We start from the raw sequence: 24,916 nt of genomic DNA, 5'->3' as shown, positions 1-24,916 counted from the left end.
GAACTGAAAAGCGCGAAGAGGACCCTGAACCGAATACTCAAATCGGACGACATTAAAAACATCCAAACCGAAATTGCAACGCTTCGGGATGCTGTTGCCACATTGCCTACCAACCAGAACTTGGGCGAGCTACATGCCTTGTTTGCTGAAATTAGGACCCAGGTCCACGACCTTGCAGTTCAAAACTCCAAGTTGACACTTGTGGAGAGCCTGCGGCAAATTATCGCCAACGTACAAGAGCAAATTGGTAGCATAGAAGCAGGCCAGGAATCTGCCATAGCTAATTTCAGTACCCAGCTACGCGAGTTAAACGAGAAATTCAAGAGACTTGTTGTCGACGTGAAAATCAAGACCGACTACGACACTGTTGTTGGTGCTATCGAGGAACACCTGGAATCGGTAAACGGTAGATTGGAGGATGTGGAGAGCGAGGTTCGAACCAACGTAACTACCCTGAATGCCAGCATCGACATCTGTAAGTATGCTGTTCAGATGAATAATTAACAAAGCACTTAGTTTAGATATTATATCAGAAGAGGGTTGTGGTGTTGGCAGGTCCATAATAGCTTGTTTTTTGAACCCAAATAAGTTCATAGGCATGTTTATTTATTTCAAATCATGCTCTGTAATTGGGCATTGTTTGCCACTTTTCAAATCACAATGACCCCATGGTAAAGTATGTATGCCACATGATAAAATACATCTCTTATCATCATGTGGGTCCAGAGCCACTTTTCTTACAACATTTGTAGTCAACAAGTGATCCACACTCTGAATTCTGGATTCTGATGTTCTGATTGTGCTACATGATTTGAGGCAATTTTTGTAATCTTCAAATTGGAGCTCTTTGTCAACAATTACTCTGCCAATGCCCTTGGCCTTTTTGACAACAGCGCCACTACATGTTTCAAAACTGTACATCTTGGCCCTTAACCCAGCAAATGCCACAATAACATCACCAAGTGTCTCATCTTTTAACTTGCCAGGCACTTTTTTGTTGTGGTGTTTAATTTTTGAATGTTCAGTGGTATCAAAATATTTAAACAATTCAGGCTGTGCTATATCTTGATAAACATCTTCTGTTTCAATATCAAGAACAAAACTATCTGTGTCCATGTACATCAGTTTTACACGATCCTTATAAAAAGGCTTCAACACATCATAATACAATTTTAACATGTGTAATTTGGCCAATTCCAATATCACAGCCCCTACATAAATAGGCTTATCGAACTTAATCTTTGTTTTTTTAATGTTGAAAAGTGCCATATTCTCATCATAAATTCTTCTGTAATTGAAGTTGGGCTTTGCAATCAATTTTTTGCTCCGGCTGGGGTCAGTAATTATTTTAACATCAATATGTTTTCTGACATTTTCTATTGTTTTGCCATACACAGAATTGACCATCAATTTAAACAAAGTTTTATCAAATTGGCTCAATTCAGATGTTCGAAGCTCTGTGTTTGTATCAATATATGGTTTCAAACATCTTGAGTGCCTGAACCTTAAGACTTTTCCAATTTTGGTTACTTGAACACCATGATGCATCAGGAACTGGAGGTTTTTGTAATATATGACATAATCCTGTTTCAGCTCTAGAGTCATCATCAATTTCTTCTGTTTAGAGCCAGGTAAACACTTAACCTCAGGAATTGGGGGCAGATCAGAAAATGTGTTGTGTAAATCATCAGGAATTGTCAGATCAACAGGCCATAGTTACTGTCATCAAAATCCTTAAGATCTTCAATATTGAAATCTTCAACCCACTCAAGCCCTGCATATGGCAATTTATCCATCATAGCATAACCATAGAGGCTGTTGGCATCTACATACAGTATATAATTTGATGGCAGTGCTGGATCATATTCAGGAATATATTTGTTATTTGCTCTGGCATATCTCTGAGAACATTGCACCATGCCTCCTCTTATACATTGTTCCATAAACAGATACATATCTTGATCCTGGATCAGATCCAATTGCATTTTAGTGTTTAAAAACATTGCAGACCATGCTAGGCCCGGAGCACTGTAAAAATACATTGGATCCAGCTTATAATTTTGCATGGAAGATTTTCTAAATGCCTGAAGTATATCAGCTAAGAGAGTGACATCAAGTTTTAAATAAGCCTTGTGATAATCACCAAATGTCTGGCATTTTAAATTGTTCCACATCAACTGGGCATGGTGATAATCATCATCAGTGATTCCAGATGCTCAAATTTGCTGTAAAACTCTTGTTGTAGTAGCAGAGAACACTCATCAAATTTAGAAAAATCTGTAACATAATCATATGGATATACACCCAACCGCCTAATTAATTTCAGGTCCTGATTTGGAAACAAAGCACATGTGATTTTAAATTGATCATCAGATAATTGAGTAGCCAGTGTAGCCAGGCTAGCAGACAGAATTCTGTATGAATCAAGAAATCTTAAGTGAATAGGAACACCATTAACTTTAATTATGTTGCTAATGGCAATATATTTCTCATTATTTTCAGCTAAAATATTTAAATTCTGCTTGTCAAGCCCCTCGTACCTGATCAAATGATGAAAATCATAATTGGATGCACCATGGCAAAATATAGGGACAAATTTTGGTCTCTGGATCTTAATATTACAGCTATTACACAGGGGCATTAAGAATTTACCATCTGTATGAGAATGGTGATGTACCTTGATATTTGTATCTGAAAATTCAGAATCACATACCGGGCATTTTTCTGCATTGTTGAAATCTTCAATCTGTTCCTCTGTTAAAGGCAACATGGGTTTTGATTTTAATAAGACATTAGATGCTATGCAACGGCACTCATTTTCTATTCTTTGTGCAAATTCTTTGATGGCATCTGCTCCCATGTATAAATCTTTTTTACTAACAACCCCATCCTGTACAATCACATAATAAAAACTAGAAGGTTCATGTAACTGGTATGATGTAATTGAAGGTTCATCAGGATCTGGGCTACAGAATGCAAGGGGTTTGAGGTTTGATTCAAAATCACAGACTATATATGCTGGGTGTTCCAACAAGGCTTCAAATTTTTTGAATTTGGCATTTTCATTTGGGTTAGGCATAAGCATATGAACAGGTTTATGGTTGCCACAGTATTTCAGATGCTCAATTAACTTGTTTTAAGCAATTTCTGCATTCTGTTCACAAACAGCATTCACCATTTTTCTACCATCAAATACAATTAAACATCTTCTACAAAACTTGAATATTGTATTGGATTTGTCTAGTTGTGTTCTGACTAAAGCTTCAAGATTATGTATCAGAGTATAATGGTGTGTATCATCCCCTTCAAGTAAGAGCAGATCAATCGGAATAGCAGAATCATCATCAAATGTACTGATTCTGAGAGGTGCTATCAAGCAATTGCCACGGCCAGTAGAACAAATAAATGCATTAATAGATAATTGTTTACCATTAATATCCCTGGCCTTTTTTTTCAAATTTATCAATATTCTGAACAGACATTGGATATTCTAAACCCTCCATTGCCTCTTCAAAATCATGTTCATGTTGTTTATAATAAGTTATTCTCTCAGGATTCCTTGAAACTGGATACAAAGCAGCTAAAATACACCACAAAAAGCATTTCTCATCATTATTTTTTATGTTAACCACGGCTGTTTTGTTTTTGATATTGGCAGGTAATGGCAGATATGTAGATCCTGGTAATGGGTTGAATTCAGAAATATTAATATATAACTTGTGTGGAGATCCGCATAGGCTCCATCCAGACTCTTTTGCTGCAAATTCAGAGTGTTTAATATTCAATTGATCTATCAAACTGCTTATTATTTTGTCTGAATTTGCATTTGAATATACCGGTACAGTTTCTGTTATGTGGGGCTGTGTAAATTTTGTGCCATTTGGCTTCTTATATTGTGTAAACAATTTGAGGGACAGCTTATAAGAGCCATTTTGTGCATTTAGAATTGCCTGCACATCAGAATTTATACTGTTCAAAAAATTCTTAATGTCACATTTTGGCTCTGATACAAACCGGTGATCCCTAAGTTGGCCATTAAAACTGCTATGGATAGGTGCATAGCGTGGCTGCTTTGCTGCTCTAGCATTAACAGGTGCTTCATGCTTCCTTTTCAGACAAGATGTAGATGGTTGTGGGGGCAATGTTGATGACTGTGCAGAACAAGTACCTTTATGTTTATATGTGAAATATTCCAGACTATATTTTCTATGGCATTTTGGGCATATTTTTGTGGGAGTTCTGCATTTGTCTGGATTACAATTCTGTTGATGCTTAGTCCAATTGGGGCTGGATATATTCTTATTGCATTGATTACAATATTTTTGATTTGGCATTTTTGTTGTTGTTTATTATATAAGATTTCCTGGGGTCCAAATCAAAATTCAATGCTTAATAAAAAATATCAGTTGGGTTCAGCAGTGTGATTTGTGTGTGTGTGTGTGTGTGTGTGTGTGTGTGTGTGTGTGTGTATGTGTATGTGTGTATGTGTGTTAATATTTTTGGCTTTGGTATTTATATAAAATTTCTTGGGGTTCAAATCAAAACTCTATACTTAATAAACCTATGACAGGTTGTCAAAAATTCTGTCTATTAAATCAAATAGATTTGTAATTCAATTTATATAAATTTGCAATATTTTTGTGTTTAAAAAAATATGAGCAGCACTGCAACAACACACCCTTACTCTTCAACAACTCTCACAATACTGGCTGATATGCAATGCAAAATCTCTTTATATAGCCTAAGCACAGACCGCATTGAAAGCATCTAAAACAATAAGCCAATCAGAATATAACACATCATCACATTATGTCATAACCAACCAATCAGAAAACAACACATGTCTAATAATTTATTGCACAACATGATGCAATAGAAATAAACCAGAAGTAGGTCACAAGTGGGCCGGAAGTGGACCGGAAGTAGGCAAACCGGAAGTGGACCGGAAGTGGACCGGAAGTGAACCGGAAATGGACCGGAAGTGAACCGGAAGTGGACCGGAAGTGAACCGGAAGTGGACCGGAAGTGAACCGGAAGTAAATATGTGTGTGTGTGGGTGTTTGTGTGTGTGGGTGTATGTGGGTAGCTCTTATGAGCATCTTGGCTTAGTTTTAAGTGTATCCAAAAAAATATCAAGAGGGGCATATTTTTAACAAATTTATGGACAACAATCTCACAGAAGTGCCTTTTATAAGTGTAGGCAAATCAATCTGAGGGGGTCATACTTTCACGGGAAATTCCCGAGGGCATTTTTACAAAAATCTTGGATTAGACAGGGTGCCACACTTGAGCAAAAAACTCATATGGCCAGGTTGAGCTAGTTTTAAGTGTAGCCAAATCTGCCTGAGGGGGGTTCATACTTTCTCGAAATGGTTATATCACAAATCATACTACTCATCTGTATGTTTTCTCCAAAAGTTTGGAGCAACCAAAATACCGTCAGCTGACGAAACTGTAAGACGGCCTGGGCATTGCTACTTTTGCTTTTGAAGTTATATCGCTGGATCGCACGGACTGCTTCTACTTTGCACAGACTTTCTCCAAGATCCCCAAGCAGCTCTTTCGGGACAATGCTAATTTTATTTGTTTGTTTCGTCAGGATGCCACCAACCTCAAGCACGTTCACGATGACTATGTGGGTGGAGATTTGAGCTACAACGATTTTTCGAAATCTTGCTCTTCATGCTGGAATCAAGATGATTTTGGTTTTGTCACAATTGACATGACGAGGAAACCCAATGATGGAAAATACAGAAACAAAATTAATAATTTTCTAAACGTTGCAACGTTACAAGAAACGTCTTGATTATAAATAACTACATACATAAAAAATGAAACGTAAACTTGCTGACGACAACTTGAAGCTGCGCGACTTCCTGACGAAACGTTTCAAAGGGTGGAAATCCGAGAATCGTGGAATTTACGAACAGAAAAAGCAACAGGACCAACCTATCATCGATGCAATCAGCGGACTCGGTAAGGAAATCAAAAATGTCACCCAGCAAAACAAAGAGCTGATCAACGAGCTCGTGCCACTCACTGCTCGAAATTATACCATACCAACACCGATATCCAGCATTCACACTACCCCGTACGAATTTGCGCCGCCACCGAAACATCAGGCTCTAGGCAGCACCTCTTCGGAAAATGTAGTCGAGCTGGGACCGTTGGCGAGGGATTATCTAAGCACCGGGAAATTCGAGAAAGACGAGGTTTTCGGATTGTACCCGACCATGGAACCCAACGAGGGCGTGGTTTGGAAGATCGGAAAATCGAAAGTCACGTTCGAGGGTGACGACGTGAAAGTCAATTTGGGAGAGAAGGACAGCTGGAACAGGTATCCTGGCACGGTTGGACTGTGGGAACTCATCACCAAAAAGCAGCTAAGAGATTACACAGACGAGGATTACCAAAGTTACAAGGAAATTTTGATCATGACGGATGCCTTGTACCAAAACAACGACGCTACGCAGAATCGCGTCAATTCCAGCAGCGGTGAAAAATACAGGAATCTCATCAAGCCGATATGGAACCAGGTCAAAACAGGCAGCGGCGTCATACTCTACAACACCCTGCCGAAGGAGTTTGTGTGGGTGGACGACGTGAGAAAGCTCGTGGACCGTTTGCTGGTCATTGCAGGCGAAGAGAATGCCGGCAACCGTAATTTTTACGAGAAGGTGGGCATCGTGGACATGATTAGCTCCAAGCTTGCCACCTTCATCGTGAACGACAACAAAGGCATAGGGTACCTCATCAAGATCATCAACACCTTACCTCCGAAATTTTGGAACGTGCCCGAGGGTCGAGGCCTCGTGAACGACATCATCAACAAGCTGCCCTTCGAAATGCATCTACGAGGTTACCAGTACTGCGGCCCCGGAACCAAACTTAATCAGCGACTGGAGAGAGGCGACAAGGTTGTGAATCCCCTGGATGATGCATGCAAGGATCACGATTTTGCCTACAATACTAATACCGATCTCGATGTACGTCATGATGCTGACAGAAAGTTAGAGCACGCAGCTATCGGGAGATTCGTCAGCAGAGACGCCTCGCTGGGTGAACGGGTCGCTGCATTAGGTACGACCATCGCCATGAACACAAAACAAAAATTGGGGTGGGGTCTATAAATAACAACCTAGCCGAACTGCTCTGTAAAAATATTCAAGCTCACAAAATATATAAATAACATATCGTTAAAATGAAGCCCAAGGGTGTAGTATACCAAATACCTTATTCGAATCTGAAAACTCTGGGTGCCCTCGATGGGTTACTCACCAAGAAACAGCGCGAGAAGAAACATTCTTGCTTGGTCAAAGGACACGGAATGAAATTGCTGCTCAGCATCCCTCAGTTAAAGAGGTTGCAACATTCGCGAAAGCAAGAAAAAAAGACCGGAGGTTTCATATTCACCATCCCGGCCATCCTGGCTGCTCTGGGTGCTGTGGGTAGCTTGGCCGGCGGAAGTGCCGCTATCGCCAAAACCGTCATCGATGCAAAGAAGAACAAGGCCGAGTTGGAAGAGCAAAAACGGCACAACCTGGCAATGGAAAAGAAGGGGAAAGGCGTGGGCAGGAAGCTCAAAGCTTTGAACAAATTTAAAAAAAGAAGAGCCGCTGTCCAACCACGACATTGATGCTCTGATCGAGCCGTTGGGAATCAAGCACTTCAGGGGTGTTTTCATGTCCGATTCTCTGCCCTCTGTTGTGAAGAAAAAAGAGTGTGGTGTGGTTAACCTGGACAGTTACGAAAATCCAGGTACACATTGGATTTGCTACTTGAAAACCAGCAGCAACAAAGCATTTGTTTTCGATTCATTCGGCGGTGTGCCACCTGTTGGGTTGGTAAAGTACCTCGGTGCTTCGAGTCTCTACTACAACGACGAACGCATGCAAGGTTTCGACGAAGTGAACTGCGGTCATCTCTGCATATCAATGCTTGTGTTTCTGTCTCAAATAAATAACCCTACGATCGAGGATTTTCAAAAAGCATTGTGGCACCTGAAGCACTATGGGAGTATTCCATCTCACGAGCGAGACTTCGGTCTTAAAACTCGTGTTGCACGACGACATTATCTATCCTAAATCAATTGCTCTTCGTGCATTCTACAGCATGTATCTGATACCCAATGTGACGGTGCATAACAACGCAATCAAAGTCGGCAACGACAAAATCAGCATCACCCCTGGTCAGTACAACCTGTCTACCTTGCAGGCTCACTTGCCGAGAGGTGTGCTACTTTCTCAAAATACAGTCACTCACAGAGTTGAAATTGTGTCTGCAACGGAAACCGTGAACCTGGGTACCGACGGAGAGCTCCTGGGATTCGAAAACGATGCCAAGTTCGAACCTGGCATCAGGCACATCGGTGCCAACATTCCTAAATTTCTAGCCATCGAGACTCTGAACGTCCACTGCAACGTAGCGGAAGGCATGATCACCAAATCTTCGGACGGCATCCCGGGTAGCCACAAGCAGACTGGGATCATTGCCACGTTCAAACCAAGGTCGGAGTTCATGGAGCCAATCATCTACACACCCTCCTCACCGATATATTTTCCTGTATCTCGTAATCGCATAGACAACATAGAATTAGCAGTGACAAACGAGAAGGGTGAGGTGGTAAATTTTGCCGGAGCCACGACCACTGCTGTCGTGGAGATTAACATATAAATAACCATCATGTAACAAATCGACAGTTACGAATTACAGTCCTTCCCTCCCAATCGTCGCACGTTTGCCAACCTCAACGAACCGAACCGAGAGATTGAGTTTGATATGGACGTCGGGGATGGGTTCATTCACCCTCACAGAGCTGATTTGTACGTCAAGTTTGATGTAGTGAAGAGAGACAACGGCGAAGCGTTTCTTGCCAATGCAAATTTAAGACTTGTAGATAATTTTGTGCCGTACCTATTCTCGCAGGTGGAAGTTAGAAAGCATGGCACCGTCATCGATAGGGTTGACTACCCCGGGATTACCTCTACAGCTGTGGGAACACTGAAACTCTCCAAGACCGATGGAGCATACTACCAGGCAGGGGGATTCAAAGCAGGTACAAAAATCAAAACTCACAGTCACAGAGTACTGTTTCCCATGCGCCTGCTTCCTGGCTTCTTCTCCGACTACACAGAGATCATGTGGAAGGGTGGTTTGCGCGTCACTTTTCGCAGAGCTGCCAACGACAACGACGCACTGATGCGCTACAGCACTTTGGGCCCGGACGGGACTACCTCGCTTCCCAACACACTACCCGACGCTGCCAAGTGTCTTGTAAGGTCCATGGAGCTGCGCGTGCCAGTGGTAGAATACGAATCAAACTATGCTCTCAAGTACAAAGCCGACATCCTGAAGAATCCTCAAGTGTCCATTCAGTTTTACGGCTACCAGTGTGTGAAAAACCTGCTTCCGGCAATCATTTCGAATTTGACGTAACCACGCAATTCAACAACATTCGGTACGACATGCCCGAGTTTGCAGCCGTACTCTTCCAGACAGGAAGGGACAATAACCAAGAAAAAGATTCCAGCCAGTTCGACAACTGTAAGATTAAGAATATTTACCTCAAAAATGGTAGGAACGAAGTTTTCCCACGTGAGAACTACAACCTAAACATCGCAGAAGAGGACTACCTGAAACTGTACGAGGCGTACACAGCTTACAAACGAGTGACTTCGGGTAACGTGGATGTGTTTATAGCCCGCAGACCCATGTTCGTCATCAACACATCTAAAAGAAAGCAGGTAGTTGTTAACGATCGCACCAACATCAAGATTGTGTGCCAGTTCCACGATGCTCTGCCTGCGGACACACTGTGCAGCGTCATTCTTATTGCAGAGAAAACTTTTGTGTATGATGTCAGGAACGAGCGAGTGACAGAGCAGTTTTAAATATGCATGGGAAATAACAAGAAATAAAAAAAGCCATGCTTGAGCGCGCAAAGGAACTTCCCCTTTGGCCCTGCACATGCCCCAAATTTTCGCCCCGTAGGACACGGCGGGAGTTAGTTCCGTTAAAAAAATATATACATACTATATATTTGCAGACATTGTTAATTTTTTGTATTCTTTTGTGTAGGTCAACAAAAAATTCTGTTGATTGAATATATAGTATGTATTACAAAAAAAACTGTGAAATTAATATTTTGAAAAAAATATCCCACCTCCACCCCCTCGTTTCGCATTCGAGGGCAAAAAAACACTAGTAAATCAAATTTCTTTTTTTTTATTTTGGGCACACAGAGCAAGTTTTACCTGTTTTCAGGCGATAGTGACCCCACGGCAAGCTATGCATCCCACATTCGAGAACACATCTCTTATCGTCTCGTGCATCCAGAACAATTTTCCTGACGGTGTTTGTTGTAAGTATATGTTTAACACTCTGGATGCGATACTCTCGAGCTCGAGCTTGACTTTTGTTAGAAGAAGCATGGCCGACCATGCCAGCCCGGGGAGACCGTAGAAGTATGCAGGGTCCAGCTTGTAGATTTGCATTGCATTTGCACGAAACGCTTGAAAGACGTCTGTGAGGAGTGTTACATCCAGTTTTAAGTAGGCATCGTGGTATTCTCCAAAATTTCGACAACCCAGCTTGAGCCACATGGACTGAGCATGCTGATATTCTTCATCGCTGATGCCCGAACCTCGCAGCCGGCTGTGAAACTTAGCCTGGGGAGGCAACGACTCCTCCTCGAATATGGAAGGGTCGCTGACATACTCGTAGTGGTAGACCCCCTTACACCTGAAGAGACTAGCATCCAAGTTCGGGAAATTGGCTGAGGTAATAATTAGTTGATTGTTGTTGAGCATCCCAGCAAGAGCATCGAGGCCTGCCTGGAGAAACCTCAGGGAATCGAGAAACCGAAGTTCTATGCCTTGCACCCATTTAGAGATGGCAATATAGTGCTCCTTATTTTGTGCAATAATATTAATGCGTGCATCGTCGTATCCGAGATGCCTGATAAGGTGGTGAGAATCGTACCCGGTGACGTTATGGAAGAATACGGGGACGAAGCGCGGGTCCTTAGCCTTCAGGTTGCACCCGTTACACCAAGAATCAATATAGCTTCCGGTGAAGTGATCGTGGTGTCGAACTTTCTTTTTTTTCCTACTATCAATAAATTTTTCGTTACAAACTGGACAGTGTGTAGCCTCTTCGTGTTTACGCTTTTCTTCGGGAGTTAAGTCTCGCATAGCTATAGGATCTAACAATACTTCTCGTATCTCGTTCACTTCTACAATCATCCTCTCCAGAAAATGTTTGGCTGATTGGGACCGCGATATACATATGGCTCAGGGGTAATTATTTGATTTCGTAGCACCACAACATAGGCAAAACTGGAGACCTTGTGAATTTTACAAGGCGTGGTAGAAGAAACTTCTGGGTTGGGTTTACAGGTGGACAGTGGTTCAAGGAAGGCCTCTAAATCTGCAATAATAATAGCAGGGTGCTCTCCCATAGCACTATGCGCCCGAAATTGCTCCACAGTACCAGGCTCGGGTAAGACTGCAACCCCAGGCCTGTTGTCGTTACAATAGCGCATGTGGTGCGCAAGCTTCTGGGCAGCAATATCGAGACCTTGAATGTGTTGGTAATCTTGTGGTTTTTGATTATCGAACGTGGACAAGCACCTGCGACAGATTTCTATACAACCATTATGCTTGCTTTTTTTATCTGAGACTAACCGTGAGAGAGAGCGAATAAGCGTGTAATGATGGCAAGTCTCGTTCTTGATAAGTAGCAAATTGATTTCTTGTACAGCTTCACCTTCCATTTTGCTCACTCGAATAGGGTATACAATATTCGTGTTCTTAGTAAGGCCGTAAACATTGATAGCTAGTTGCAGGTTTAGTAAGTTGTGTACACGGGTCTCGAATTTGTTTATGTCCGACAACTGAACTGGGTAGGTAATCCCACCCATCGCATTTTCTAATTTTGATTCGTAGGGTATTTAGTGGGTAACACGACGCGGATTATCTTTCCGGTGGATACGATGCAGCGCTGCCAGCACTGACCAAAGAAAACATTTTGAATCGCTATTCTGGATGTTTAGAACAGCCTTCTTGACTGCAATTATTGCCGGCAGTGGAACATAACTAGACCCAGACAGTGGAACAAACTTGTTAAGACTTAATTTAAGTTTATGCGGAGTACCACACAACGAACCACCCGAGCCTTCAGCCTGATGTTCTTCCTGTTTGGCAACCAGCTCCTCCAAGAATTTGTCGTAGATACTCTCGAGTTTGGCAACATCTGCCAAGTGCAATATTTTTGCCTTGCTTTTATGGTGAAAGCTGTATTTCTCATCAGATGGTTTTTTGTATTGGCATCCCAGCGATGCATAAAATTTAGTAGAGTTTAAAGCCAGTACATCACTTAAGATAGAAATTATCTTGGGTCGCACACTCTCTAGGAAGCTACGTACATCGCATAAGCTATCTGAGGTAAAATCAAAATCCTCTAATATATGATCAAAAGCAAACCGGCTTGCTTTTGTTGCCGACTTGACGCGTTTGGCAGATGGTAATATGTTAAACAAATCTGCTTCAGCCTTCCTTTTGACCGAGGTCGATGGTTGCAGCACAGGGTCTCCAGAACACTTGCAATTAGGCATATGCTTTTTGACATATGCAATTGTAAAGTGTTTGTTACACTTAGGACACAATTCGGTTGCTGTTAAATGCTTGCTAGGCACACAGGTATATGCAATATGTCGTGCATAAGTAGCACTGGAAATATTTTTTTTACATGTAATACAAATCTTCGTAGGACGCATTTTTTTGGGGGGTGTTTATTTATATATGTAGATATGCTGATGTATGATTTTTTAGATGTTGAATCCACACGTACTGTTGTACAATTAGGTACAAAATGTTGTACAATTAGGTATAAAGTGCAGTACAATTAGGTACAGAGTATTGTACAATTACGTACTGAGTGTTGCACAAATAGATGCCCCAAAAAAAGCACTACAAGAAAAAATAACTACTCTTCAATCAGTCTCACAAAAACTCAACTACACTGCACTGTGTATACAATTTTTAAAAATCAAACAGAAAATAATTGCTACTCACCATGTAAGGCAAATCTACGAGGAACACTGCGACAGGACGTCCGTACTCTTCAAGCTGCTCTCGCAGACTGTGACTGACTGCTCTGGCCCCCTTATATAACCTCGGTTTATTTATGACGTATTTTTCCTCCAATCAGAAGAGGCCACGTTAAGTATGACGTATTTTTCCACCAATCAGAAGAGACCACGTTAGATATGAGTCATCATATTACGTCATAATTTGTTGCGCAATCAGAAGATATGAGCCATCACATTACGTAATAACTTGCGCAATCAGAAGATATGAGTCATCACATTACGTATTTTTTAACTAATCAGAAAACACAATATCAAAAGCATTCGCCTCTAGCGCAGGCAAATTACTGCTTATATATTTACAACTTGCAACCCCTCAGATTAGTGTGTAATAACCGATATATACAAGTACATAGATTGTGTTATTATTTTGAGGGGTCCTATATTGGACACACGATGGGGTCCGACATAGGGTCATCAGCTATATATAAAAAACATCGCCCGTGGCGCTGTTAGGTTGCAGGTGTGGATATTATCAGAACAGGTGGGGTCCTACAAAGGGTTGGGCTCCGACTTTGGTCAATTTCTTCTATGATATTTATTTTCATGAACACAATGTCAAGAGCATCTACCTCTAGCACAGGTCGCTTGTTGCTGATATATTACAACTTACAAGCTAATAAGAGCTTATGCGAAAGCACACCTGCTTGTCGAGCTGTAGGAGCCACAATTTTCCTAACCTATTTTTTTTTATTTGTAAAAATCAATCTGAAATAAAAAATGTTAAGGAAAATTTTTGCAAAATATCCCTGCCATTTGTTTCAACTTACTAGGACCCCAACTTCATAGGCTTGATCCTAGAAGTCACTTGCACAGCCATGTCCTCCGTAATCGCATATGCTATAGTCAGCCAGATATTATCATAGGAGAATCACATTTCGCCCTATGATGATCCTACCCAAACTCTCATTGCACAAGCTAGAAGAAACAAGGGGCGGGATATTTTATGTTAATTACGGCAATTAGACAATACCACTTACAATATTTCCTAACACACAATCAACATACCAGGTAAGATCCTATTTGTCCTTTTATACCCACCAAAACACCTAGTTTTTTTGTTTCCTCATAGATGGTGCTGACAGCGCCACCCAGCTCGAGATAGTTCCTTTGTTTACTAACAGATGGCGCCCACTGTCCTCCTCCGAAAATTTTCAATAAAAAAACTTAAAATGCTAAATATCTCGAAAACGGTAAGAGATAGAGCAAAAATGGCAATACCCTATAGGATATTGCTAGGTACCCCTTGTTGATTTAGGTAATGTAGATTACGTATGCCAAGTTTGGTGGTCCTAAGTCAAGGGGTGGGCCAACTTCCAAAAATTTCTAAACTTCGTAACTTTCGAACGGATGGACGTGGGGTTTCTTGCGTTAACATCGTCTCGGTGTCCTCTGTCTTCCTGTACCAAAATTGGTATAGGTCGTCATAGAACCAAATTTACCCCTTCTAGGTTTCCTCAATAAAAAAAAACTTAAATATCTCGAAAACGGTAAGAGATAGAGCAAAACAGACCGCGATTTTGACTTCAGAGAAACATTTCACGATAGTAGAGAATACCCATACCAAGTTTGAGCGCGCTACGATTAATATGGCCCACCCCCGAAATTTCAGGGGGTGGGCCATATCTCGAGAACGGTTAGAGATAAAGCAAAAACGATTAAAAAATCCAAAAGCTTAACCAAAAGCACACGCTATAAGGTACCTGTGTATTATGTTTTCAATAGTTGTTGTCTGGGAACCATGTTGGCCCACCCCCAAAATTTCACTTAATGGACCATATCTCGAAAACGGTAAGAGATAGAGCAAAACAGACCGGCGATTTTGACTTCAAGGAAGCATTTTATGATAGTAGAGAATACCCATACCAAGGTTGAGCGCGCTACGATTAATATGGCCCACCCCCGAAATTTCGTCAGTGGACCATATCTCGAGAAGTTAGAGATAAATAAAAAATAGTAAAAGATATTGCTACCTTTGTCGATTTATACCAAGTTTGGTGGTCCTAAGTGGGTGGGCCAACTCCCAATTTTTTTTCTAGAAACCCCCATCGTAAAAGGCTATCGCAAGAGCCCAGTAGGCACTGGAACTACATAAGGCAAACCTAAAGCAAGGTTGCCAGCTTTTTGCTTTAGGTTAAGTTAGACTAAGAAAAGTACACGAGCGCATCACTTTCGCGTTTGCCTTATGATGTTTTCCGTTAAGGTTGCAAAAAACGCATCACTTTCTGACCCAGAACTCTCTTTTTACCCCTAAAAATAGCTATATAGCTCATAGTAATTTCGATCAGCTTGAGATTTGATGTGATCAGATGTTACTTGTTGTCTCCGAAAATTCTGTATAAATAACATAGCTGAAAATTTTATCGTAAGAGCTACAATTATTTTATCTTGAAGGTGGTTCAAGTTGTTTTTCACACAGATTGAATTTTGACTTGATTGTGTGTTTTGTATTTTTCCGCTGAGAAAATTAGTAGTCAGAGAGGGGGTACGAGCAAACACCCCCCCCCAAACTAACAATTTCATAGTGAGCTCTCTTAGTGTAATTTAACTGAAAATCATGATTTTAGCTGATTTTCCAAGTATAAAAACTGAAATTTTGTTTTATTCAACGAATTCATTTTATTACAATGCAACAACGTTTTATTATTACATCATATGTTTCAATATTTTCATAGTCATCCAAACGTTTGACAAAACATTTTTTTAGTTACGAAGATAGGAAGAGAAAAAAGTAGTTGAATAATTTCGAGAAGTATTTCTTAATAGGAGACAGTGGTTTTATTTTTTTAGTTTTTTCTTTCTTTCGTGTAACCACTATGTTATCGACGGGAACAAAACAAGATCAACATTACCACTATGTTATTGTGTTGAAGAGGGTTTTTCCATTATCAATTGTGTCCACACACAAAAACTTAGTGTCTGTCTGCATCCATACCTAGATCAAAAGATTCGAACCATGTCTCAGCCCCTTGTAACTTATTTAACTATTTACACTTGTGCTTGTATTAGCTCTCTTCGGGTTTAAGAAGTCTAGAGAGTTAGTTAGTTAGTTGTTTTCCACTGCACTATTTGAATTTTGAATAATCACATGTTAGTTATAAACGCACCGTTGACATCCTGTCTGATCATATATGTATTTGGGTTGAAGCTTCGTATCTGACCGAAACATTTCTTTTCTTGTTTTTCTTGTCATCTGCTTTCTATATAGAATATTAGAAACAACACATTTCCATTAACAGTATTTCATGTTATGCAAAACATTTAAGTTTATACACCATCGGGGGTGGGATTGCAACAACGTTACCATCACGTCATCCGACAAAGGCCAGGATCGGTATTGTTATATTTTATTGCTCAGGTCATTTCTTTTTTAATATGTATAGCTATAGGTGAACATAGTAACTTAAGCCCTCAGAGTCATAAACCAACAAAAGTACACCTCTGTTAACTACCTTGTGTGGGGGGAGGGGGGACAATTTTAGCTGTTGGTGCAATACACTTAGAAGTTTTGTTTTCTAAGTGCCACACATCAATTTCATCATAATTATCATTATTCATCCCCATCGTTGCCATTAGCCAAAACTGACTCTTCCTTTTTTTACAAATTCGCGTACTGATATCCGTACACCCTGGGCCTTAGCAGATTAACAGAAATCGTCTGAAGTTTGAACTCGTGACCCCTCCCAATACCGTTGCAAGCTTATTTGTGATTGTTCTCCTCATTTATTCAAAGTACCTCACTTTCATATTCAAATACACACAAGTAAAGAGGGTTCATATCACATTAGTGATTTTAAATTATATTCTTGGGGTCATGCACACACTTTCTAACATTGTTGCCTGATATTAAAATAAGCAAAACCACACTGCTGTGCTTAATAAAAAGAAACATCCATTATTTGCCAGATTGAACACCTGTATAGGTCGAGGTTCATAAGCCTCATCCATCTCATTCTATGGACTGCATATTTTGTATACAGTTTATAGTGGCATCACAACACAGGTTATAACTCATTATTAGGTCTGTTAAAAAAAATCGTCAGTAAATATGAGAATTCTTGCTGTAAAATTTTTATGCTGTTTAACCTAACAGGATTCGAATCCCTGAGGGAGCCAAGTACTGAGCTTTTGCATTCCACATTAGCAAAACCTTTACATTTATTACCTCAATTTACTAATCGGGGAATTCCCCTTAGTCAATCAATCGGCACATTCACATAACCTCCTATAAAGAAAGGGGGTTGGGGCATGACATTCCTGAGCTAGTATTATTGATGTGACATTCTTAACAGGTTAATGCCCACACATAGCTGTAAGTGCATCAATCTCTACGCAGACACTTAGGAATGTTTGGAATGCAAAGAATTCTCGTGACAAAACAAGTAATCGGGAAATTGCCCCTTAGACAACCATTCGGCTCAAATAACATGACCCTCTCTCTTTTTTATAAAGAAAAGAGAAGGGTATAACATTCCCAAGACAGTATTATCGATGTAACATTCTTAACAGGTCAATGCCTTAATGTTAACACACATACATAAGCGCATCAATCTCTACACACATACACTCACACACACACACACATACACACAGGAATGTTTAGAATGGAAAGAATTCTCAGGAAATTCCCCTTAGCCATGCGAGTTACATGATCCTCTCTTTTTTTTATAGAGAAAAGAGAAGGTCGTGATATTCCCAAGCTAGTATTATTGACGTGACATTCTTAACAGGTCGACGTCACATCTACACACACACACACACACACACACACGCACACTCGGGGAATGTTTGGAATGCAAAACTATTGATTTTGTCTGAGTAAAAACAACTAGGTTACATGAGAATTCTTGCCAACATTTCTGTGTTGCAGAAGTTTCTTTGGAAAAATAATTGCAATTAAGAAATTATTAGCCCCGTCTAGTTCACTACACTTTTAGACATATGTTGGAGTGCAGGTGCATCCCAGCGCCAGTCAAGTGCAGTAGAACTGTGTTCTTGGAACTTCTGCAACTATAAAATAATTTTTATACAATAAAATTGGAATTTAAGCTCTTGCGTAAAAAAAATTTCAGTTTTTATACTTGGAAAATCAGCTAAATCATGATTTTCAGTTAAATTACACTAAGAGAGCTCACTATGAAATTGTTAGTTTTGGGGGGGGGGTGTTTGCTCGTACCCCCTCTCTGACTACTAATTTTCTCAGGGGAAAAATACAAAACACACAATCAAGTCAAAATTCAATCTGTGTGAAAAATAAATTGAACTACCTTCAAGATAAAATAATTGTAGCTATTACGATAAAATTTTCAGTTATGTTATTTATACAGAATTTTCGGAGACAACAAGTAACATCTGATCACATCAAATCTCAATCTGATCGAAATTACTATGAGCTATATAGCTTTTAAAATAAATTGAATACTTAACTTTTAACAAAAAAAAATATGAGCAGCACTGCAACAACACATCCGCACTCTTCAAACACTCTCACGATACTGACTGACCTGTAATGCTTTCGCATTTAAATAACCTCAGCGCGGACCGCGTTGAAAACATCAGAAACAGTGAGCCAATCAGAAAACAACACGGCATCGCATTACGTCATAATCCAACCAATCAGAAAACAACAAATCATCGCATTACGTCATAACCAACCAATGAGAAAACAACACGTCAGATACAAGGTCATCATAAGATTGCGTAATAACTTGTTGCGTAACATGACGCAATAGTTTACCCTTACGAGCCATCGCAATGTAGCGTAATAACTTGTTGCGCAACATGATGCAATAGAAGTAGACCCGAAGTAGACCGAAAATAAATTTGCATGGGTGTGCATGGGTGTGCATGGTTGTGCGTGGGTGAATGTGGGTGTAGGTGTAGGTGTGCGTGGGTGGGTGTGGGTGAAGGTGTAGGTGTGCATGGGTGTAGGTGTTACGTACTTTAACTCGTAAGAAATTATGACATTCGTACGAAGTACGAGATGAAAAAACACAGATTTACAATAGTATAAAATCAACAAAAACATCATCAAAATAGGTTTTCTATTGTGGTTAAATTAATAAAAATAATAGGCCTCGTACCACTCGTACCAAGTACGAGGTGAAAAATCACAGAGTTGCAATAGTATAAAATCGACAAAAACATCATAAAAATAGGTTTTCTATTATGCTTAAATTAATAAAAATAATAGGCCTCGTACCAAGTATGGCGCAGAACATACCTGATTGCACTACTGGAGAGTTCATCAGAGTTTCATCTACAAACCAGAGAGTCGATCGTCACTTTGAGATCTACAGGTAACGAACGTTCCTAAATCATTCTCTCACACCCCTGCCACACCAGTCAATTGAAGTGTATAAATTTAATCGTGAGTGTTGTTCTTATTTCACGGGGCTAGCCGCCTTGCGTGGTTAAGTGTTGACATTGCTCTTCAGAACTATACCCCCTCTTACGATACACCTCTCGCAGCCAATTAACCTCGAATATCAATCAGGCTTTCACATAGCCTATCTAGGATCCTGATAGATAAACTAACTCTTGTTTATACGTTACTGTTTAGACTTTTATAACTTTCTTATCCTTGTTAAACATTTTGAACTTTAATCTTATGTTTTCTCCTTTACTATGTGATATTTGATTATGAGTGCATGTGTAAAAGCAATGTTGTTAAAGGTTCAGAAATTTAAAATAAATTCAATTCCAGTCCAGGAGAGAAAATCAGCAAGAGTAAATGAGTTCTGGACCGTAAAGATCCTTTTTATGTTTATAGTATTTCAATTCGGTCCAGGAACCTTTTTTCCGGTTAAATTTAAATACGGTCCAGGAACATTTTTTCAGGATTAATTTAAATACGGTCCAACTAACTAACTAACTCTCTAGCCTTCTTAAACCCGAAGGTTCATGGCTGCAGCAATACGGGCCTTCCATCTGTCCCTATCTTGAGCAAGATCTATATACTCTTTTCCATTCCTACCGATTTCCTTTAGGTCCATCTCAACGTTGTCCCTCCATCTTCGTCTTGGCCTTCCTACAGGTCTCTTACCATCAGGTTTCCCAACAAGAATCCTGTGAACTCCTCTTTCCTCTCCCATTCGTGCAACATGGTCTGCCCACCTAAGTCTTCTTGATTTAATTATTCTAATAATATCTGGACATGAATACAAATTATGTAGTTCTAAATTATGTAACCTTCTCCACTCACCTGTCTCCTCATCCCTTTCAGGTCCAAATATTTTCCTAACGATCTTATTTTCAAATACTGTCAATTTATGTTCCTCTTTCAATGTAAGGGACCAAGTTTCACACCCATATAATACTACAGGCAAAATTACTGTTTTGTATATTTTAACTTTTAGTTTCTTAGATATTAAACGAGAAGACAAAAGTTTATGAAGAGAGAAGTAACATGCATTTCCTGAATTAAGCCTACTTTTTATTTCCTCTTTAATATAATTTTCATTTGTTAATATTACTCCTAAGTATTTGAATTTGGAAACTGGTTCAAACGAGTTGTTATCAATAATTAGATTTTGATTATTACCTAACACTTGGTTTCGGCCTGTAAGCATATATTTAGTTTTCTCTTTGTTAACATCCAAACCTATCTCTTTACCAGTTTTGAAAAATATTTTAGCATTATTCTTAATGTATTTATATTATCCCCTAATTAGTCTACATCATCTGCATATGCTAACAACTGAGTCACACCATTTAATTTTAGTCCTTCTTTAGTTTCTTTTACCTTCCTAAGAGCATATTCTGAGGCAAAATTAAAGAACAATGGAGATAATGCATCTCCTTGTTTTAACCCATCATGAATTGTAAATTTGTCAGACACATTAATACCCACACGAATTTTACTTTCTGTTTCACTGGTGCATACTTTTAAATACGGTCCATGAACCTTTTTTCCGGATCAATTTAAATCCGGTCCAAGTTACGTATTGAAATGAAATAATAGGGAACTTGGACCGAGTTTAAATTGTGCGAGAAAAAGGTTCCGGTCCTGTTTCGGAACCCAATAGAAGCCATTAGAATTTATGGGTTCATGGACCTTCAACAACATTGTATAAAAGTGCTGTACTTTAGCATTTTCTGTATATCACACTATAAACACTGCTTGAAATAAATATACAGGGTGTTTCTAAAGGTCGTTTACAACGCTTGGGAGGTGATTCCTCACACGAAAACAAGCAAAAAGTCTAAGTTCCATTTTTACGACTGAGGCTTCGTTTCTGAGATAGGAGCCTCGCAAAAGGTGACAAAGTGAACGTCACACCTGACTGGGACGAATACTATAACAGATAGAGAGGCGTTTCCAAGGGAATCATAAAGGAATCGTATGTGCTCAGTCCGGAAGTCACTATGAAAAGTTCACTGCACGCATGCGCAATGGAGTCCTCAAAGGAATTGGAGATTTCCAGCAAGAACAATACATGGAAAGGGTATGTAACGCAGCAAGAAGGACCGTGACAATGAGAAATACGTTCAAGACAACACATCCCGACCTCAAACATCAAAACATGAGCACCGAACACAAAATCCGAAAAGTTGAGCAAGGTTGCATACTCCCAGTTACACGCAAGGAATGAACGAATCATGTCATGTGGCATACGAGTTACACATTACTCCACCAGGAGGAGGGAAAGAAAAACACAATATCAGATGATTGCGACAACGTGTATTTTTACACGCGACAACTACGTAATATCCCCCCCCACACACACAACAAACAACAAATGCTACAATATCTTACGCACAGACAGTGCGTGTCACTGTACACCAACTGAAGATGTCACTTTCACCACACAAAGGGGGTGGGGAGCAATACCAAGAGTGTTCTCACTGAGATTTGCCGAGGGCAATAATCACAGACGGTTTTCAAAATGTCTGCCGTTTAATTCTACGCAGAGATGACAGCAACGAATCAAGGATGTCGAGTACGAGCAAACAAGCCAGGTGTATCTGCTACCGTCGCGGCGGCGACGTTGATGCGAGCAACGAGGTCTTCAGCTGATGTGACAGGTGTGTCGTATACGAGGGTTTTCATTTCTCCCCAGAAGAAAAATTAAGAGGGTTGAGATCTGGCAACCTCGGTGGCCAAGGCACAGGCTCATCCCTACCAATGAACCTATTGCGAAACACGTCATGCAGGAAATGTCGTACATTACAATCGAAATGAGCTGGTGCACCATCGTGTTGGTACCACATTTCTTGCCGCAGTGCCAAAGGTACGGCCTCCAACAGTTCAGGCAAAACCTCACTAAGAAATGCATGATACGTGCGACCATTCAGGCGAACAGGGAGAATGTATGGTCCAATTAAATGATCATGTACTATCCCGCACATCACATTCACTGAAAACCTGTGCTGGTCATGGGCCACAAAAAGTGCATCTGGGTTGTCAAAGTCGCATACATGACTGTTTATACTATTGAAGACATCCATCCTGGTGAAAATGGCTTCATCTGTCCACAATACGTTTGCCCCGAAGTGAGGGTTTGTCTCCAGCTGATGCAACAACCATTGGCAAAACTCCATACGAGGGCGAAAGTCACGAGGTAACAGTTCTTGTACTTTCTGCAGCTTAAAAGGGTGCATTCCTTCCTCTGACAACACACGCCAAACATTCACATGAGACGTGTTTCGTGCCCGAGCGAGCACTCGCGTACTGGTGCCAGGATGTTCTGCGACCGCTGTTAACACATCTTCTGCAAACTGATGTGTGCGTACACTTCGGGGTCTTCCAACTTCTTGCCGCGGTGGTAAAACTGACCCTGTTTCACGCAGTCGACTGTCCACTACCTGAAAGAAGGTGTGAGACGGTAAACGTCTATGTGGAAAGCGTTCTCCATATGGACGCCTTGCCTCACGGCTATTACCACGTGCCTCTCCATACATGAGATGCATGTGTGCTAGCTGCTGGGTCGTATACGCAGCCATCTGTGTAATAGGGAGCTGGAACTGCAAAGTATTGTTTTTGTTTAACACTGGCACACTTCACAAATTGGCCGTATCACCGTACGAACACCACAGACCAATTGTTGCGATACTTGACTTGTCCACTCCACCACGTCAACTTCTTTCAATACAACATACTAGTACTCTTCAAAGCGTATGACAACCTAGAGCGAACTGCTGATCATATCCCAGCACCTGCAACACGACTGGAACGACTGCCGGAGAGAACCAACCCTTCGAGCTCCTCTCGCGGGAACAGCAGTCATGAAGGTCAAACGTAGACTACGAGAGCCAGACTTGCCTGTGCAGCGCTTCCAAAACTGGTCTCTTTTACGTCACAATGATCGCGTGCGAACACTTTTGGTATTGCTCCCCACCCCCTTTGTGTGGTGAAAGTGACATCTTCAGTTGGTGTAGAGTGACACGCACTGTCTGTGTATAAGATATTGTAGCATTTGTTGTTTGTTGTGTGTGTGTGTGGGGGGGGATATTACGTAGTTGTCGCGTGTAAAAATACACGTTGTCGCAATCATCTGATATTGTGTTTTTCTTTCCCTCCTCCTGGTGGAGTAATGTGTCACTCGTATGCCACATGACATGATTCGTTCATTCCTTGCGTGTAACTGGGGTATGCAACCTTGCTCAACTTTTCGGATTTTGTGTTCGGTGCTCATGTTTTGATGTTTGAGGTCGGGATGTGTTGTCTTGAACGTATTTCTCATTGTCACGGTCCTTCTTGCTGCGTTACATACCCTTTCCATGTATTGTTCTTGCTGGAAATCTCCAATTCCTTTGAGGACTCCATTGCGCATGCGTGCAGTGAACTTTTCATAGTGACTTCCGGACTGAGCACATACGATTCCTTTATGATTCCCTTGGAACCGCCTCTCTATCTGTTATAGTATTCGTCCCAGTCAGGTGTGACGTTCACTTTGTCACCTTTTGCGAGGCTCCTATCTCGGAAACGAAGCCTCAGTCGTAAAAATGGAACTTAGACTTTTTGCTTGTTTTCGTGTGAGGAATCACCTCCCAAGCGTTGTAAACGACCTTTAGAAACACCCTGTATATACCTAGGTATATATATATTGTCACATAAATAGGGGAATGTGCACATTTACTAAAGCTTTAGATTGAACATTAACGTTATTGGTTTTGTGTATTTTCTCAAGACTTTCAATGTGGCAACCTTTCCTTTAGATTGGAATCAAACTGGCTACGGGCAGACGCTGTACGTGGAGCAAGCACCAATGGTTCTTCCTCTTTCCCTCCAGTATCTGGTTCCCCAGCTGATCGCCTTCTTTGGCCTGGGAGCGGTTAGTGCAGCTGTCATGTCCAGCATTGACAGCGCCATGTTGGGGGCAGCCTCCTGCATTGCAAGGAACGTCTACCAGCAATTGCTAAAACCGAAGGTAATTAATTACCTTTAACATATTAATATAATTTATATAGTCGTATGTAGGCTATGTATTAATCTATAGATTTCAAAAATGGATATACTCCATAACGATCGTTGAAGTAAATGTGTTCAGTTTTATTGCCATTGAATTGTTCTTTTAAGTCCACTTTTATGCACAGAATGGCTAATCGAGACTGGACCTACAGTTTAAAGTGGGATCCGAACCACTATGTGCCTCCACCGGGTATCGAACCCAGGACCCCTTGATTACAAATCGACGACGCTTCCCTGTGCCATCGGGGAAGCACTCAGTTTTATTGTCATAGTACAGTATATGTACATTCCATCTTTTTGGCTTTAAAGTAATTACATCATTTCTCTTAATAAGGTTATACCATTAATTAAATCGA

General features: G+C 40.6%; 1 protein-coding gene across 1 annotated transcript in view; it reads left to right on the top strand.

Moving 5' to 3' along the window:
* The window catches only part of LOC146002120 (high-affinity choline transporter 1-like), a 112,490-nt gene that overhangs the window by 75,467 nt on the left and 12,107 nt on the right, over positions 1-24,916 (top strand). Inside the window, exon 8 of the mRNA XM_083139838.1 lies at positions 24,308-24,519. Coding sequence (XP_082995964.1) covers positions 24,308-24,519 — 212 coding nt within the window. The remainder of the gene's footprint in view (positions 1-24,307; positions 24,520-24,916) is intronic.

The sequence above is a fragment of the Lepisma saccharinum genome, chromosome 18 (assembly GCF_977018435.1).
Source record: "Lepisma saccharinum chromosome 18, izLepSacc3.1, whole genome shotgun sequence".
Taxonomy (NCBI): domain Eukaryota; kingdom Metazoa; phylum Arthropoda; class Insecta; order Zygentoma; family Lepismatidae; genus Lepisma; species Lepisma saccharinum.
The sequence above is the reverse complement of the archived record's forward strand: the minus strand, read 5'-3'. Positions and strand labels throughout refer to the sequence as shown.